The sequence below is a fragment of the Diplotaxodon limnothrissa genome, linkage group LG20, assembly GCF_057381915.1.
Source record: "Diplotaxodon limnothrissa isolate DT_005_m linkage group LG20, D_limnothrissa_male_GT1.1, whole genome shotgun sequence".
Lineage (NCBI taxonomy): Eukaryota > Metazoa > Chordata > Actinopteri > Cichliformes > Cichlidae > Diplotaxodon > Diplotaxodon limnothrissa.
Genome location: NC_140615.1, coordinates 4,641,484 through 4,658,572, shown reverse-complemented (window position 1 = coordinate 4,658,572; position 17,089 = coordinate 4,641,484). Strand labels below are relative to the sequence as shown.

Below are 17,089 nucleotides of genomic sequence, written 5' to 3'. Positions count from 1 at the left end.
GAAACTTCTGGTCTTCCTAATAAATAAAAGCTCTGACATCTTTTTTGTACCCACTCAGGAGTTTAAAAGCTCTTCTCTCTTCTGCTGAGTGCCTTAAAAACTCTATGAGATAATCTAAGCAAGATAAGTTGTTGTGGAAATGTCGCCAATAAAGTGAATTCCAAGGAAGCAGCTGCCTTTCAGTCATATTACAGCTTTCGTATTTCTAATGGACTTGTCTCTCCAAAGGAAACAACTCCTTGCAGCAGAGAAATAAAAACCATCCATTATTAGCACGTCTTAACCCTCCTTCTATTACTGATAACAAAAGCAACGTGTTAGAAAATGTGAGCTCATTTTAAGACGAAGCACATGTCATCACATACATGTGTCTCTGTCTGTATTTACATGCTGTACAAAGAAAATTAATAAACACAGATATCATGTGAAACAATCAGAGCGTTTCTGGCTTGACAACAAGTTACACCATCACTCCAAAGTAAGCTGCTGAATAAGAAATGTGGCTCTCCTGTGCCTTTAAAAAAGCTCTGACAGCTCTAACAGGGTTGTTGTTATGAACTGTATATGAAAAAATAAGCGTGTGGCGTTCAGAGCTGTTTGCTTTAGTTTGGATGTTTATTGCTGCCAGTCTGGATGTTTCAGAGCAGCGTCAAAGCAGCAGCGAGCAGAGCTGCGATGACTCCCGTGCTCGCTCTGTGGACAGATGCTGCTACCGCTGTCTGACTCGCAGTCAGCCACTTTGAAAAAATGCTGACTCGTGCGTACACCCCAGGCTTGAGAGGAAGTCCACACTCGTCTCCGAAGCTCGTCACGCCAACCTGATAAAACCTATCCTGATTCTCGCTGTAGCACTGCAGCGGGCCCCCGCTGTCACCCTGAAGCAGACACAAACAGCGTGAAGTTTTCTTTCAACCAGCCCGTAGTGACTTAATAAAAAACAAAACCCAAGGATCAGCACCTGACAGGAATCGGCTGCTCCGCTCTCCAGTCCTGCGCAGATCATCTTCTCAGTGATGATGCCGTTATACCAGGTGACCCGGTTACATGTTTGTCTGTCGATGAGCTCCACCTCAGCTTCCTGCAGTTTGTTCGTCAGCGGGCCTGCAGTTCACACACCAAAGATGCTTTGAAAAAACTTTATTAATATATGTGACGTAATGTGAGAATGACATTTAAAAACAGAGGAAAATAATCATGCTTTCAGTATCTACATGATATAATATATTCAAAAACAGGTCACTAGCAGCCCATTGTGACTCAGTTGTAGATTAGACTGTGATAGCCACACTTGTGCGACCTGCCCTAGAAATGACAGTTTTCCACATCTGTTGCGCTGAGTGACCGCCCAACTCGAAGCTGATGTGCCACCTTATTTGCGAGGCCCTGTAATCTGGTCAACAAATGCCTTGCGCAGCATGAACACCTGATTTGACAACTCTGCACTTCTCAGGTTTCAGAGTGCATCCCAGTGATCTCCATATGGCGTTTCACTGATTCTTTCTTTCTATTCAGTGTGATCTTTTCTGTTTCCAGGAGTTGTTGTAGAGATATAAGAGCCTGACCTGATACCCGACTTTTCCTAGTTTTCTTGAGTGCTTTCTATGGCTCATCCATTGAAATGGATATACACAGCCGAGCTCTAACTGGGACTTGAAGTTGTGTTAAAGAGGTTCTAAAACTGTTCCTTTCATCACTCAGTGGTGTCCTTCATATCTCCTGTCAGATGTCACATCATGTGGATACCACAGTTTGCCTTCAGTGCAGCAAACAAGCCTTGGGAGTTGTTCTTATCTGACAGAATCTGCAATTCTTCTCCTTCTTTTTGTAGCATCAGGAACTCCAAGTGTTTCTTTCTTCTTTCTTTCTGCGTTTTGGTCTTTACTGTGAGGAAGGCTGGTTCTGACTTTCTAGAAGTTTCTGGATTTCTACACAATCCTCTGAAAACCAGCCGGCTGTATTTTGAGTAGCAGCCTTCAAGATCTCAAGATGTTCTTGAGAATCTTCAAGAGCCAGTTCAACTGCCCTGGCAAATCTTTTTGGTAATCAGCACATGCCAGCTTCACAACATCAAGTTTTCTAGTTTTCATCTTATGAGGTAGGCTTCAAGGCTAAGACAAGCTCAGCAACGTGCATTATCTCTGTTGATAAGAACTTATGTAAGGCAGCATTGCAAGCCACATAATAGTCAAGTAGATGTTGAGTTCACTTGCCAGTGGAGTTCATTTCACCTTTACTAAAATTTCTCATCGTTCTCTTTGTAAACTTTTCCTGCTCTCACATTAAACTTCCAGAGGATGAGAAGTTTGTCTGATGCACTGATGACTTCTAAAACCGGACATACAGATAATACAGCTGCAGCTGCAGACAGGAAAGTACTGCAGAGGGTCATCAACACAGCCCAGAAGATCACTGGCTGCTCTCTGCCCAGCCTGGAGGTCACTGCAAACTCTCGGTACCTCAGCAGAGCTGGCAATATCATCAAGGACCACTCTCACCCCAGCAACCAACTGTTTGAACTATTACCGTCAGGCCGACGGTACAGGTCACATAAAACCAGGACAAACAGATTCAGGGATAGCTTCTTTCCCAGAGCTATCACCGTAGTAAATAAGCACAAAAACAATTGAACCTATTCCATACCGTCACTGTCATTATATTATGCTGCTATTCATACTGTCATTATATTAATGCTGCTATCCTGTATATATTGTACATACTATTGTTTGAGTACTTACGATTGTTTTTTTTTTTGTACTTTTTATATTTTACATTTATATTTATTATTGAAACTTGCACCAAGGGAGTGGCACTCCAATTTCGTTGTACTCTGTACAATGACAATAAAGGCTATTCTATTCTACAGCTGCAAATACTTCAGAACCCCTTCACTTTTTGCATGCTTTGGTTGACATCAATAAACTCAGCTATTTCAATCATTTTCTTAACCTTTCATCTGACTTGTGTTGCCAGGAGCTGCCAGAGCCCACATTCAGATGTGTTAATAAAAGATAAAAAGATCAGTAGTAAATCTGTTTCTCTACCTGATAAATGTGTAAAATTGAAGAAAAAGTTCTGCTATCTCACTCTCCTATTTCCTATTTACAAAAACAACAAACAGGTTTTATTAATTTTCCAAAATGTTCTTTTGTTGAACTAAAATTTCTATGGTAGAAAATGGAAAACAAACTTTTTTGTCATTTACTTGTTTATCTATTACTTAGCTCCTTTGATATAGTATAAATGGGTGTGGCTGTTGGTCTTTGTCAGCATGTAAAGTTGTAAAACTTATAAAAATAAGTTTAAAAGTCCAAAATTTTTAAATTCACTTTTTCCAAAAATGTAAAATGGGCCATATTGGCTCCAATTTTGCCCCCCAGACCTTATGTTTGACATCCCTGCCCTAAACTAAATACTAATTTTTCTTATTTTAAAATAGTAACTCTGGCCTTTCCCACCTTTGTAATAGGTGCTTCCCCATCCACTGACGAAGCAGTGGCTGAGGTTGAGCATGGCCTCGTGGATCACATCACCAGGAAGGCAAATAGGCTGGATGTAGTTGGTGAACTTAAAGGGCGAGCTGAGCAGCAACAGCGTCACATCGTTATCGGATGTGAAAATGTTGTAACCATCGTGCATTTTCACTCCCCTGATGGAGCGGACCTGGGCGTAATTTCCTGGAGAAGATAGCGTATTTAGTCCTGCCACCACACGAAAATAGCTCAGGCCGATCCGTCTGGACACAAAAGAAAAGAGTGTAAAAAAAAACAAACATATACATATACGTCAGCGTTTACCTTCACGCCAATAACGTTGCGGTAAAGACCCCCCCCTGTGCAAAGTGCCCTAACTGTTACTTTTAAGGGACTCACAGGTGGTGGTAGAAGCAGTGTGTGGCAGTGAGCACCCAGACGCTGCTGAGGAGAGTGCCACCACAGTGGTGTCTGTATTGGATCTGGATGCTGACCTGCCATGGCCACGCCCCCTCGGGAGCCTCCCGGCCACCCACGATCCGAGAAGCACCTGGAGGACCAAAAAGAGGCCGTTCCCCACAACCTAATAAAGATTAAAAAAAAGGTTTTAAGTTGACTTGTACGTAAACTTTAAATGTGTTTCTCATTTTAATGTGAAAAACACATTAAAGCTCCTTTCTAGTGTTACTCACCACTCAAACATACAGGTCATATTGGTCGTAGTCTCACAATAATATTGTAGTTTGTAGGTAGACGCTTTAACATATTAGGATACTATTACCATATAATGATAATAGCATTAACCTTAATTACTTGGACATTACTTGGATACTAGTAATATCGCCTTAACTGGATTATTGAGAGGGATCCAACATTAACTTTCTGGGGTAATAACCTGCTATTTTTATACTGTTACCTGCTTGTTTCTTCCTGTTCACCCCCCTATTACCACATTCTTGCCGAGCTGTACTAAAAAGTGCTACCGAATATTTTTCAAATCGCAACAGACATCCAAAATAGCCAATGATTATATAGGTTTTGGTGACAGCAGTGGTGATAGAAACCAAACGAATATATATAAAATATAAAAATTTGAATAAAGTAGTATTAGTTGTTTTTGTCTGCTTTTGTGATAACACATAATAGTGGGTGAATGGTTTAATTTTTCTTAAAGTGCAAAACTGCGGGTGATGTGCTAATTAATCTTTCTGTTAGTAAAGAAACAAAGAAAGTACATTTTCAGCGAGGAAGTGAACTGAGTGTATCACTGAGACTTCATCATATCATAACACAAATAAAATGTTTATCAGGTAAAGTGCTGAGTCACAGTCAGCACATGGACCCAGTAAAGTTAGCTGCTCAATATTAGCCAAAAAGCTGAACTGAGACACCTGTTTAAAACAAAACAAAACAAAACTTATATTAGTTCATTAGAAAATTAGAAAAATTCACCTAAATAACACTCGGGTCCAAGAAAGAGGGGCTTTGCTAAAAAACAACAACAAAAAAACGCCAAACCCCCCCCGCAAAACAGGATCTGAAGTTACTGATAATCAAAAACTGGCTGAATACTTTACTAAAAAGTGGAGGAAAAGAAGAAATAACACTAAAACTTCTGCAGGTACTCACTCTTCTGTGGCGAAGTGGATAATGCGGTCAAATAGCAGACGTTCAGACACAGGAGAAAACCTTTTAACTCCATTTAGTTTCAACTCTTTTCCTTCATTAATGTAAATATAAATATATATGTGTGTATTTTTGATCGCAAACAGAAACTGTTCCGACCACCGATGACGTCAGGTGCACGTTCAGCTCTTTTGATCTGCGTAAAAAAAGTTTTAACGGAAAAGCAGCTACTCTACAGAAACGTGAAAGCTCTTGATATATTTTGAGGCTCCGTTTGCATTGATTCACACGCGAGCTCGCGCATTACGTAACAGCAAAAAGACAGAGGGCAGGTTACCGGATTAAGAGCTGCCTATTTGCATTTAAATTTGTGCTATTAAAGGGCGAAGTGCTGGAGGAGGCCTGTAAGTGAAAACAGTCATTTGGAGATGAGGTGCTCGGCTTAAATAATATATTTGCAAGTATGTGACGATAAGTGAACAAATGTTTATAACACTGAACATGTGAGAAAGAGAAACAATTAAGGCGTTAGTTGTGTGTTCGCGCGCGCGTGTGCGTAACTGTCTTTTCATTCACTCATCAGCTTTAATGTCTTTCAAGAAACTATTATTTTCTTCCCATATCTCAGACATGTAGTGGCCTCCCCTATTTGAATGCCTACACATGATAAATTCCTGCATTACACACACATTACACACACACTGCACACACACAGTGCTCACACAGTGAGCCAATGCGTTTTGTCAGAAAAACCTTGAGCGTGTTTTCTGCGCACAGTCTCTCACCATGGATCATCCCTGATCCTGTGCTGTGAGGCGCTCACTGGGGGGGTTTGGAGTCTGCGGGCCTAAATGACCTTTACGATTTTACGAAACGCGCTCTCCGACACTCCCTCACATTCTGCTGAGAGTCATCAATTATGCAGGAAAACCGCTCGCGCTGAGGGGGAAGGTAGCAGCAACAATATGGCGACAACCGCAGTTTCTCCCCAAGCTTTTTCACATCTGCAGTCCTGCAACGGCTCTCTGGATTCATTGTAACGCTTACGAAGTGAGTATCCTTCGCTTGTAACCGTTGGGGAAAGCCTGGCGCGCGTCGGTAGGTGAGGGCAGATTTTCTCTCCGTCGGTAGGCTATCCCTGCGTAGCCTAAATGTCGCAGAGCTGCACACTGCCCCGCATCTTTTTTTGGGGGAGCGAGCGCGACGAAACAGGGTGTCTGCGCTCGATGGGCATCTACCGGCTGAACCAGTGCGAAGAGGGAGGGAAATATATTTAACAGCCAGTTGTTGTCGGAATTTATCAGATTAACCATTTCACCGAGGATCGGAGGTACTGATTAGAAAACAGGGGAGGGAGGAGAAAATGTCTCATAGGTTAGGCTTCAGGCAGGGCGCCGTCTGACTTCTTCGAAGCCCAGAAAACTTTGTAGGTTTTTATTTTTAATTTGGGCTTTTTTCTTTATATCCTCCGGACTAAAGGATGATGCACTTGAAACCCCACAAGGCTTCAAGAAGGGGCTGATGCTATGTAAGTAGCCCGATCTTCTTTCCATCACCAACAGACGGGAAATTTGCATTCCTCCAGGTGATTTTGGCGTGACATGAGCATTGCTGTTTTCTAATCGTCGTGTTTAACGCCGTGGTGCAGACTGTGTGTTACTTTTAGCTTCTCAGCCTGGGTTATTTGTGCACAGATAGAGCCTTATTGATTTGGCAGTCGACATGGCTTCACGGGTGTGGTGCAGATCCTTGAAGACAACGCGCAAAAGCGCACAGAACATCCCGGAGAGGACAAAAAACCCCAAGAAAAACAAAACCGTGTTTGCTGTTTCACAGGGAGGACAAAATGTACCTGATTGTTATTTTTACATCGACATCACACTCGTGACTTTGATCCACGGTTGTGCTTACCTCAGCGTGACAATTTTTAACATGTAAACCTCCCACTGCAGCAATACAGCTTTGGCCAATTTGGTTGTAGCGGGCCACTTCACTGCGCAGTATAACCCACAGCTTCTCTGTGAAGCTCAGCACAGGAATAGATTGGAAACGCAGTGGCTCTCTGATTCAAACCTTTAGGAAACAAGTTGATTTGACCGAGAAGATGCCAGAATGTTCTCCGTTTCTGTGTGACACTGATCGCACTGCTAGGCTTAGATGTAAGCAGCAGCCGATGGGACAGATAACGAGACGAGTGTTGCCACCACGACTTAATAATCGAGGAGATTTGAAGGATAAACTACAGGCCTGAAGGTGTCGGGGAAGAAAAAGAAAAAAGAAAAGAACGGAGGGTTGTGTGCACCCCCCCGCACCTTTTTTGTAGGCACTCACGTGCGCGCGCACGTGTATGAATATGAGCTCGTGCAGTGCTGAAGCGGACAGCGCCAGCCTCGCAGCAGAAGGCTCCGAGGTTCTGGTGTCCATTTTAAAACAGACCTCTCGCCTCACCTGCTTCACGTCTCCTGTGCTTTTTCCACCGAGTGTCGGGACACGCAGAGTGGAGTCTTTCCCGTGTGATGCCAGCTTTAACGCGTCGAACATTTCAATTAGACGCTGTTATGTAAGAGGGAGGCAGGGAAGTGACGGGGCCCGCTGACTCAAATATGGCCGCCTGTCCTGTTCAGGCTGCAGACACCTTGCTCCTGTTGAAATGAAAGGATTTTGCGCTGCAGCAGCAGGTGGAACACAGGGCGAAGAGAGGGGAGGGCGATGTTTTAGAAATCCTCCAAAAATTCTAATGATTTCGTTAATTTTTCAAGTCTGGCTTAACTGAACTCTAATTTCAGCTCCTTCCTCTTTGCTTCAGCACTGCCCGGTGTTCCTGCAGCTTGAACATTTGTCATGTTACCCTCTTTGCGTTTTGGAGAAAGCCTTTACTGTAAGGCCTTTTATTCTCAGCCTTTTTGTTTAACAGAGTCATGAGGGGTGAGACTTTTAAACCTGTGGTTTGATTTTTTGTGCAGGTGGAACTTGGTCTTCATTCAATTAATTATAAAATACATCTTCTTTAATATTTACATATTTGTTTGTTAACCTGTGCAACATCTGATTTACCATGGCAACGCAAATATATGTAACCAATAAAACAACACAACGTGAGTTGAAATGGCAAAACCGACCATATTCATCAACTGAAGCATATACCACTGGTTTGGAGTTCTTTCTTGGTAAAACAGGTCCTCAAAGGTTGGAAATGACTGAATATGCATGTTTTTATATAAACCTACACATTTGCCTGTGTAGGTTCACAGTCATCCAGGTCATGGTTGACTAGAAAGCTTGAAATAAGAATGCAACTGGGCTTCTTTAGGCTTGTGAAAACCTCTCATCCAAAAGGCTTCCTCAGTATATTATCTGATATTTCCCCCATCTTATGAGAATAACCATTATGCGTTGCTCTTTAACACTCTTATCTAAAATATTCTCTTTATTTAAGTCAACCACACACTCTGCTGCTTCAGAGGATCATTTAACAAATGTCTGTTAATGGTTCTCTTCAGCTCACTTCCTTAATGGAGATAAACTAGATGGAGGAGATCTGTTAGCCTGCAAATGCTTATACACACACACACACACACACACACACACACACACACACACACACACACACACACACACACACACACACACATATATATATATATTTAACATTACAAGATCTCAACATTTTCTTGTTCTTTTGGTGCATAAAATAACATTTTGCAGCTGTATTGTCTCCTTTTTCTGTAATCTTTCTAAATGGGCACCCAGCTAACTGTTAATTTCAGGCCACCATTTTTGTAGTACGTCATTTCATGTTATATTCCCCCCTCCTGCTTCCCGCAGAGCTGCTACCGTGGATGGTACAAACCTAAAGACTAAGTAGCTGCAGGATGAAAACATGGCCGCACCCCTTCTTGCACCGCCAGGACCTGACAGCTTCAGGAAGTTTACTCCAGAATCTTTGGTGGTCCTTGAGCAGCGCATCCAAGAGGAGAAGAACAAAAAGCCACCCAAGCAGGACAGCAGCTACCGTGACGACGATGACGAGAACAAGCCCAAACCCAACAGTGACCTGGAGGCTGGGAAGAGCCTGCCCTACATCTATGGGGACATCCCTAAGGGAATGGCGGCGGTACCACTGGAGGATCTGGACCCATTCTACGTGAATTCTCAAAAAGTGAGTATTCACACACACACACACACACACACACACACACACACACACACACACACACACACACACACACACACAACAATGATTTTAGTCAAATTGAGCGCTGGCTTTATTCTAAAACAAAGTATCTGACTGTCATTGCTGCAAATATTGGTGCAGTGCAATGTTTCTGATGTTTGTCCCTCGCTCTCAGGCTTCCAAAATGCTCAAAATATTCCTCCCAAAAACCTTTAATATTGCATTTGGCAAGTGAAAATGTGACCCTGTAACATCATTGTTACCTTTCCATCCTTGTGCTTGGCCTGATTTGTGTTTGCACTCTTTTTTTTTCATAAAACACTTTTCTTTTGATCTTTTTCAGTGTTGTTTTTCATATTGAGAGATTTGATTGTGATCAGTTGAGCTCAGTTTAAAACTAAAATCCAAGGCTTGCGTGGCATCTGGAAGAAATAGTTGTAGCATCTGACTGTAGTGGTTGTAGTAAATTTTAACCTGAGACATTGTGATTGTGTTGTTATCCTTCTGACGTTGTGTTACATCAGATAAACTCAGACATTCATAATTTTAGTACATAATTGGTTTGGACAGCATTCAGTAGATAAGAAACTTCATTATGTTGAAGTGAGTTACAAGTTATGACCGGAAATGACGCAGACAGCAGAGTCACTGTGGGGTTTTTTAGGGGTTTTTTTGACACTTGACTTTCAGGGGTGCTATGTTTACAGTTATTTTTAATTTTATAATTAGGCTGCGGGAGGTAATTACGTTTTCCTCCTCGAAGACCTTTGGGGAGTGTTGGAGCCGAGCTCTCGAGCTGTTGAGTGGGCCGTTGCTGTATCTCCAATGTGCTCACAGGGCTTTGGGGAAAAGGTCAGAAGCAGTTACTGTTGAAAGACCGTTGTTCCACATGACAGACTTTCCTAATTGTTGAAAAATTAATCTGTGGCAGGAGAGAGAAGCAGCAGCAGGCTGAGAGGACTCTGGTCGTCTTAAAGGAGACACGTGTCTCTCTGGGGTTTCTGTCATGTCTGACGTCTGGTCGTCCTCAGTGTGAGGACAAACAGGTGACCTTGACAGTCTTTTAATGTGCACCTGTTAGCCTAAACTGTTGGAGACTGCATTTGTTTCACTCAACTGTTTTTGTTGTGCAAAAGCCTCCGAACTTAAAGAACAGAAGACACGGCTTGCAGATATTGAAAAAGGGAGAATTAGAGGCTCAAAATTGAAAACTATAAAGAAACTGTATTGTGGAAAGCTGTAGAGCTAAAGATGCTTCTAAGAGTTCTACATTTTTACTCGTAGGAGTGCGAGAATAATTTATCATAAAATGGCTGTTCTCTCCTTTCCTTAAGCATCAGTGCAAATGCAAGGTGTACTGTGGTGAGTTCAATGCTCGTGTGTTCATAATAGGACCGAGCAGTGAAGGCTAAAACCTTCTACCATGGTAGCGTTGTTTGTTGTCTATTTATAGTCAAAAAAAAAGTTATATAACAAAATTTGCATTTTCGTTCAAGACAGTCTCCTTCGATCATATATTCATTTCAAAACTGCTGCACGTTTTGACAACAGCGTTGTGTAAACCTCGGTCCACACAGAGTATCTCAAAATATAGCAAACCCTCCCTGACAAAACAGGAGGGTAATGGCGTGTTTAGTCATCGTCGTTACCTGAACAGATTTGTTTAGATATTGTGCGTGTGTGCGTTTGGCTGCACAGCATCAGCATCAGCGTTCCTCTCCGTCTGTCTCCGTGTTATACCTCTCTGTCTTTACACCGTGCACACTGACTGTTATGTAACGCACCAGTCCGGCGCACAAGGAGACACGATTCAGATGACACGTGGCAAACATGTCCAGGGATCCACGGCACTGTTGATTGTTCACTTGCTTACATGCAGCTCACCTGTCTATTTCCCCCCACGTGTTCCATATTAATGACACACATGCGCGTGAGCCGTGCAGCCTCGCTTCTGCTCTTGCTTCTTGTCTTTGCTTCTTGGCTTCAGGCAAATCTAATTACGGCCCCTAATCTAGTGTCATTCTGATACCAAAGGGAGCCGATGCTGCAGTGACACCAGATCAGGTGGTGACCTTGATGGGAGAACGTTTGCCCTGTGTGTCTTTGTCATTTGAGAGGTGGCAGGTTGCATCTGGATAGCTCCCTTGCAGGAAGGAGGTGCAGAAAGATGAGGGGGAATATATGTAAAGGAAGGTTGCTCCTCATCTTTCAGATAAATCTAGATTCGTGGCTCTTTTAGGCCATCTTATAGCTGAGACAGAAGGCCGGGAGGCTAGCTAGGTGATGACGCAGCAACGGCCCTCCCCGCCTGGTTGGTGGCCCGAGCAGGGCTGTGCCACGCTGAGCTGAGCTAGGCCGGGTCGTGGTTGCCATCACTGTTCAAGGCCGGCGAAAGATTTCAAGGAGAGGACATAGAAGGAAGGGAGGGAGGGAGAGATGAAGAGAGGACAGAGATGAAACAGACAACATGTGCAAGGATGCATGAGCACATTTGCTGTCCTTCATGCTGCAGCCAAGATAACCAAAACATGTTTTGCTGAGGACAAAGATCTGCCACAGACACAGCAGAGCGTCTCAAAAATAAGATGACTGAAGTCACCCCGTCACAAGTTCTTGCCCCATCATATCAGTGGATGTATATCGGAGAAAACGCAGCATTTTGTCTTGTGTGGACTGGTTAAAGATGTTTACAGTAATATTACCTTACAGTAATGGTTTAATTTTCATCTATTTTAATAACATTGTCAGGAATATTTCAGCATGCCTCTAGAGACAATGCAAAAATATATTTTTTTGCACACCAAATGGCATAAACAGGGCGAAAGCACGGCAAGGAATGCATGGGCATCTCATAGGAAGGCCTTATAGCATTCATATATTAATGTCTCTGTGACTGTGGGGCTTTCGGGCTAAAGGCGCCATAAATGCAGCCCATTTATCGCTTGCCACAAGGGTCAAAAAAGGGGGTCGCCGAATGGCTGTTGAGGCCCTCACGGATGCAGATGCTGCAGCCCTGCCTGCTGGATCGAGCTTCTGTGTCGAAGCCGCTCTTGGTTTCTCTCTCCCACCCATCCCCCCCTCCCGTCCTCCTCTTCGTCTTCCGCCCAGCTTCCCCGTTCTGGCTCCTCGTGCCCTGCTTCTCCTCAGCCTGCTGTTGCCACAGTTGCTCCCTGCCTGCCTGCTTCATTCGCTCTCCACCCCCCGCCTTCTCTGCCTCTCCTCCTCGTTCAGCTCTAGATTATGAAATTTTCAGTAGCTTTGCAGCAGCACTTTTGTCATGTGTTACCCAAAAAAAAGCGCTTCATGGATAGCTGTGGAGGACATGTGTGTCAGGGTGACAGTGGTGGTTATTGATTGTGCTGTGGTGGTGCTGCTGCTGCTGCATGTGATGTGTGTAATTATGCATTTGTTTGTGAGTCATGGATGTGTACCCTGCATATGTGCACGATGGCTGTGTTTAAGAGAAATGTCATGATGGGACATTTCCAAGCGTGTGATTGTCTTGACTGGTAGATGACAGTGTTAATGATGAGGGAGATGCACTGACCTATAATTATAATAAGAGAGGAAGGTTGGAGGAAGGAAGTGGGTCCAGTCATTTGAAACTGTGCTGACGTCTCCCTTCATTTAGGTAATATTGACATCAGGGGTGATCCGTCTTATTTGTAAGTGGACGCATTCGTCATTTTGTTTTTTTCAGACGTTTATGTCATAGTAAGAACTCGGGCACACACCTTATTTCTGTCCAAAACGCACAAAATACACGCGGTCATGTGACGCCACCGCCGTGAGGCGCCTTGCTTCCCACCTCCCCACCCATCTGCCCCGCTTCTCCTCTTTCCTCCTCCTCTCCCTCCCTCCTGACTCCGCTGTCGGTGTCTCTTCAGAGGCTTAGCGTGGAGTGAGAGATGCCTTGTTAAAAGCACAAGGGCCCCGTATCACTTGTGCAAATGCACAGTTCCATGAATGTTTCATGCAAATCGCCATGTTTTATTTAAACAATTATGAGGTTATCCACAGAAAGTGGCTCGCAAGCTCCTCTCGGTTTTGCCCGTTTCCTTCCCCTTAAAGACGCCACAGTGGGTGGTGCAGCACTGAGATTCTGGGACAACACACAGTCATCCTGCCAGCAGTTCTCACTTTATTTGCATTTGTTTAAAAGCAGCATTTTACTTAAATGACCAAATGCACGTTGTTTATTTATCGTCCGCATACTGGCCGTGTATGCCTTGCAGAAAATGTTTTCACAATGTTTCAAATAGGATGACATATACATTTTTAAATATTCCTTGCTATTGTTCTTTGTCTATTTATAATCTTTCTGATTGTTAACTGTCTCCCTCTCTCTCTCTCTCTCTCTCTGTTTCTTCTCTCCACAGACATTTATAGTGCTAAATAGAGGGAAGACAATCTTCCGTTTTAGTGCCACACCTGCCTTGTACTTAATAAGTCCTTTTAATCCGGTTAGGCGATTAGCTATTAAAATTTTGATACATTCATATCCTTTGAAATGGTTTCTAAACTGCTGGGACTGAAAAGGTTTCCTGTTTATGTGTATTATTCATGATGTGTTCTGTCTCTCTGCTCGCGCTGCTATCGACGTTTCCTGTGAGTGGAGGTACAGGAGAGAGTCGGTTTGTTACAGTCAAGAAAGAGCACAGAGGATGCCATGCAGTAGCCATTTTATCACTGAAGGGAAAGGCTAGCACAAATGATGAGTCATCCTTAACAGTCAGCCAAGCTAGACCTCTCGGTAAGCACATTATCGGTGCATTATCTACGAATCCAGAAGGAACAGTTGGAGGATGCACCCTCGATTTGAAGCACTGTTAAAGACATAAAAGGAAACTTGTTTTAGGACCTCAGCTGATCAGAGCTGCATGTTAATATTTTATGTGATTTTTGAAATATATTTTATTTGACTTGTTTTATCTTATCTATTTGCACAAGTTAAGGGAAGTGAGCCAGCTGTGTGTCATGTGACACACGACTGTTTGGGCATCTGGTTTAAAAATGAAGCAGACTGTGCCCCACTGTGCCTCCTTCCTGCAGCAATGCAACCTGTGAGTTAGTGGTGCCCGCAGATACACGTGGTTTATTTAAAGATCTGTCCATAGATACTAAATGAGGCAAGGTGCATAATTAAAGGTTTTCCAGTTTAGGCACAAATTAATTATTTTTATAGATATATATAAAAAAGTAAGTAAAATAAAACAGAGAAGCAGTAATGTGAGTGGCATTTTATTTTGCCCACCTAAATCTACATTTGTGTAGAGTGCACTGTGTAGGTCTTTGCAACTGCTGGTTAATGCTGTACAGAAATATTGTTCAAATATTTCAAGGCACAACTAATACTGACCTCTGCAGGCATTTAAAGCCAAGTCTGAAGTTTCCCTGGTTTCCTTTGAGTGTCAGCCTCTCTGCACTGAAAGCTTTGCACCTTTAAAATGTACTGTAGTTTTGCATTTCCCCTAAATATATACTGTTTAAATATTTAATAGTAGTGGCTACGTTTAACCACCTTCAGTTAAGTGCTTTGAGTTCATGTCTTGACTTTAACTGTTTAAATATTGCTGGCTGTTTATGCGTACTCGACTGTAGGACATACGTTACCTACTGCAAGCTGTATTTTTTATTCTTATGTTTTACATGTCATAGAGGCTTGATGATGTATGTGATTACCACTACAGTCTGCGTTTTCCTTAACATGCTCCTCACTCTTTTCAGCATGATCATTATGTGTACTATTTTGACCAACTGTATATTCATGACCTTTAGTGATCCTCCTGAGTGGTCAAAACAAGTAGAGTAAGTACACTTTATCTGTTTTCATATATAAATGGGTGATAAATGTTTGTGTCCCTATGTTGGCACTACATCTGAGTCACAGATGGTCAAATTCTGTGAAATTTTAAATTTGAATTTTCTCTTTAAACCCTCTGCACAATAACCATACTATATATTTTTCACACAAGAATCAAGATTTTAGAAGAAAACACTGATGGGGCTATATGCTGCAGGACACTATTTGTAATTGTGCCTCTGGACACCATCGCAGTGTATTTGAAAACCTCTGTTTTCTGGAAATTTGTGTGGCTCAAATGTAACGAAGCAACATTCTAATAAAACATTAGACCGACAGAAAAGTGTTTTATCTGATTTTGCATGATTCTAATTTTATCTAACGTCGGCATTTCCTGGGTGTCTTAACAGTTAATGAAGGTGCAGGCACTTAGAAATGAGCGAGCTTTGATCTAGCGCGGTGAACTGATTCTGTCAACGCTTTGTCTTCCAGGTACACGTTCACGGGAATTTATACGTTCGAGTCTCTTGTAAAGATCACTGCGCGAGGCTTCTGTATAGATGGGTTTACATTCCTAAGAGATCCATGGAACTGGCTGGATTTCATGGTCATTTCGATGGCGTAAGTATTTTAATTTCGATCGAGCTCTGAGTAAATAGGATGTTAAATTGGACACAAATACGTTGCGTATTTGGGTTGGGTTAAAGTAAACTGATGTTTTAGTTATTATCTTTTGCCTGTTTCCTATCTGATAACCCGTCTTCTGTGTTTCCTCATTTGAGCCGAGACTTCTCTGGTTTTCTCTTTGGGAATCGAAGATCTCCATCTGACACTGCTCGGCCTCCTTGACAACACCCACACCTCACTGTCATTCAGTCTGATTCATCTCCCTCTCGCCATCCAACTCTTGTCATTCACATTTTCTCTCTCAGTCGTCAGGAGCCTGCAAAATCCAATTTAATGCTCAGTGTCTTCCCAGCGACTATAAGTCACCTAGTTTACTTATTTCCATATGAGCAAATACAGCCCCCACCCCTCCCCCCAAAAAGACCATCATACAAAATGTCATTGTTTCTCACAAAGCCCATCTTTGTCTGAATTGATCTTTTCACCGTTTATCTGCATGTAAATAATAAGCTGTTGTAACTGTGGTTTGATCCTGCAGGTATATAACAGAGTTTGTAAACCTAGGCAATGTCTCAGCTCTGCGCACGTTCAGGGTGTTGAGGGCATTGAAAACTATTTCTGTAATTCCAGGTAAGACAGGATGGTGCGGGGTGGGGGCAGTGGGGCGGGGTCGGTGTTAGGTGTGTGTGTCTTTCTTTCCTTTTACCTTCCACCCTTCTCCTCAGTGGACAGGCTCTGTGAGTGGCGTCGTTTCCTCCTGGTTCGGTGGTGTTGTGCTCTTGGCGTGTGTGGTTTTTGTCATCGTGTTTGTTCTGTGTGTGATCCTTCCCCTATTTCAGATATATAACAGAGTTTGTGGACCTGGGCAATGTATCTGCGCTGAGAACATTCAGAGTTCTCCGAGCATTGAAAACTATCTCTGTCATTCCAGGTGAGACTCAGTTTAAACACTAAGGCTGATCCTCTCACCCTTTCCTTTCTACTCACTATTATTATAATTACTATTATGATTTTAGCGATATTAAAAAAAAAAATTGGAGAAAACCATTTTTTGATTTATTTTTCCTCCAAAATTATCAAAAATGGTACTAATACATTTTTGATAGGCTTTGCAGTCTCCTCTAGGGCCCTCCAAAGTGTCTGCACTCTCTTCTGCCCCGGTAGCGCTCTTGTTTCCAAGGCAGCTTTTGTCTTTAAGGAGAAATAGCTTCAACTCACTCAACTTCAAATAGCTTTTCAGAAGAAGCAAATGCCGTTACTTATGGCAAAGAAATGTGTTGTTAGAACACTGTAAACTTACAATATGCATGTTATGTTTTATGAGAAAAGAAAAATCAGACAGCTTTAATCCCTGTAGTTGTTCCTAATTGGAAATTTGAGAGGATTCCT

The 17,089-nt window shown here is 42.6% G+C and overlaps 2 protein-coding genes across 4 annotated transcripts in view; one reads left to right on the top strand and one right to left on the bottom strand.

The window, feature by feature from the left end:
- Window positions 1-638: 638 nt before the first annotated feature.
- Window positions 639-5,172, bottom strand: LOC146610326 (transmembrane protease serine 12). Its single transcript, XM_085345378.1, has 5 exons — window positions 5,100-5,172; window positions 3,870-4,053; window positions 3,456-3,733; window positions 959-1,101; window positions 639-875 (listed from the first exon to the last, which is right to left on the bottom strand). The coding sequence occupies exons 1-5, from the start codon at window positions 5,170-5,172 to the stop codon at window positions 639-641; spliced, it is 915 nt and encodes a 304-aa protein (XP_085201504.1).
- A 3,804-nt stretch (window positions 5,173-8,976) lies between these two features.
- The window catches only part of scn8aa (sodium channel, voltage gated, type VIII, alpha subunit a), a 41,578-nt gene continuing 33,465 nt past the window's right edge, over window positions 8,977-17,089 (top strand). For all 3 annotated transcript variants that reach the window (XM_085345555.1, XM_085345556.1, XM_085345554.1), the window contains exons 1-5: window positions 8,977-9,255; window positions 13,650-13,768; window positions 14,989-15,078; window positions 15,566-15,694; window positions 16,540-16,631. In XM_085345555.1, coding sequence (XP_085201681.1) covers window positions 8,977-9,255; window positions 13,650-13,768; window positions 14,989-15,078; window positions 15,566-15,694; window positions 16,540-16,631 — 709 coding nt within the window. The remainder of the gene's footprint in view (window positions 9,256-13,649; window positions 13,769-14,988; window positions 15,079-15,565; window positions 15,695-16,539; window positions 16,632-17,089) is intronic.

Bases quoted from the DNA above. Each gene is read 5' to 3' on its own strand.
- LOC146610326 (XM_085345378.1), bottom strand. From the start codon at position 5,172: ATGGAGTTAAAAGGTTTTCTCCTGTGTCTGAACGTCTGCTATTTGACC. The intron at 3,734-3,869 runs GTGAGTCCCTTA...TTTTGTGTCCAG, and splicing joins CACTGCTTCTACCACCACCT to ACGGATCGGCCTGAGCTATT. The intron at 1,102-3,455 runs GTGGGAAAGGCC...TGTGAACTGCAG, and splicing joins GGGAAGCACCTATTACAAAG to GCCCGCTGACGAACAAACTG.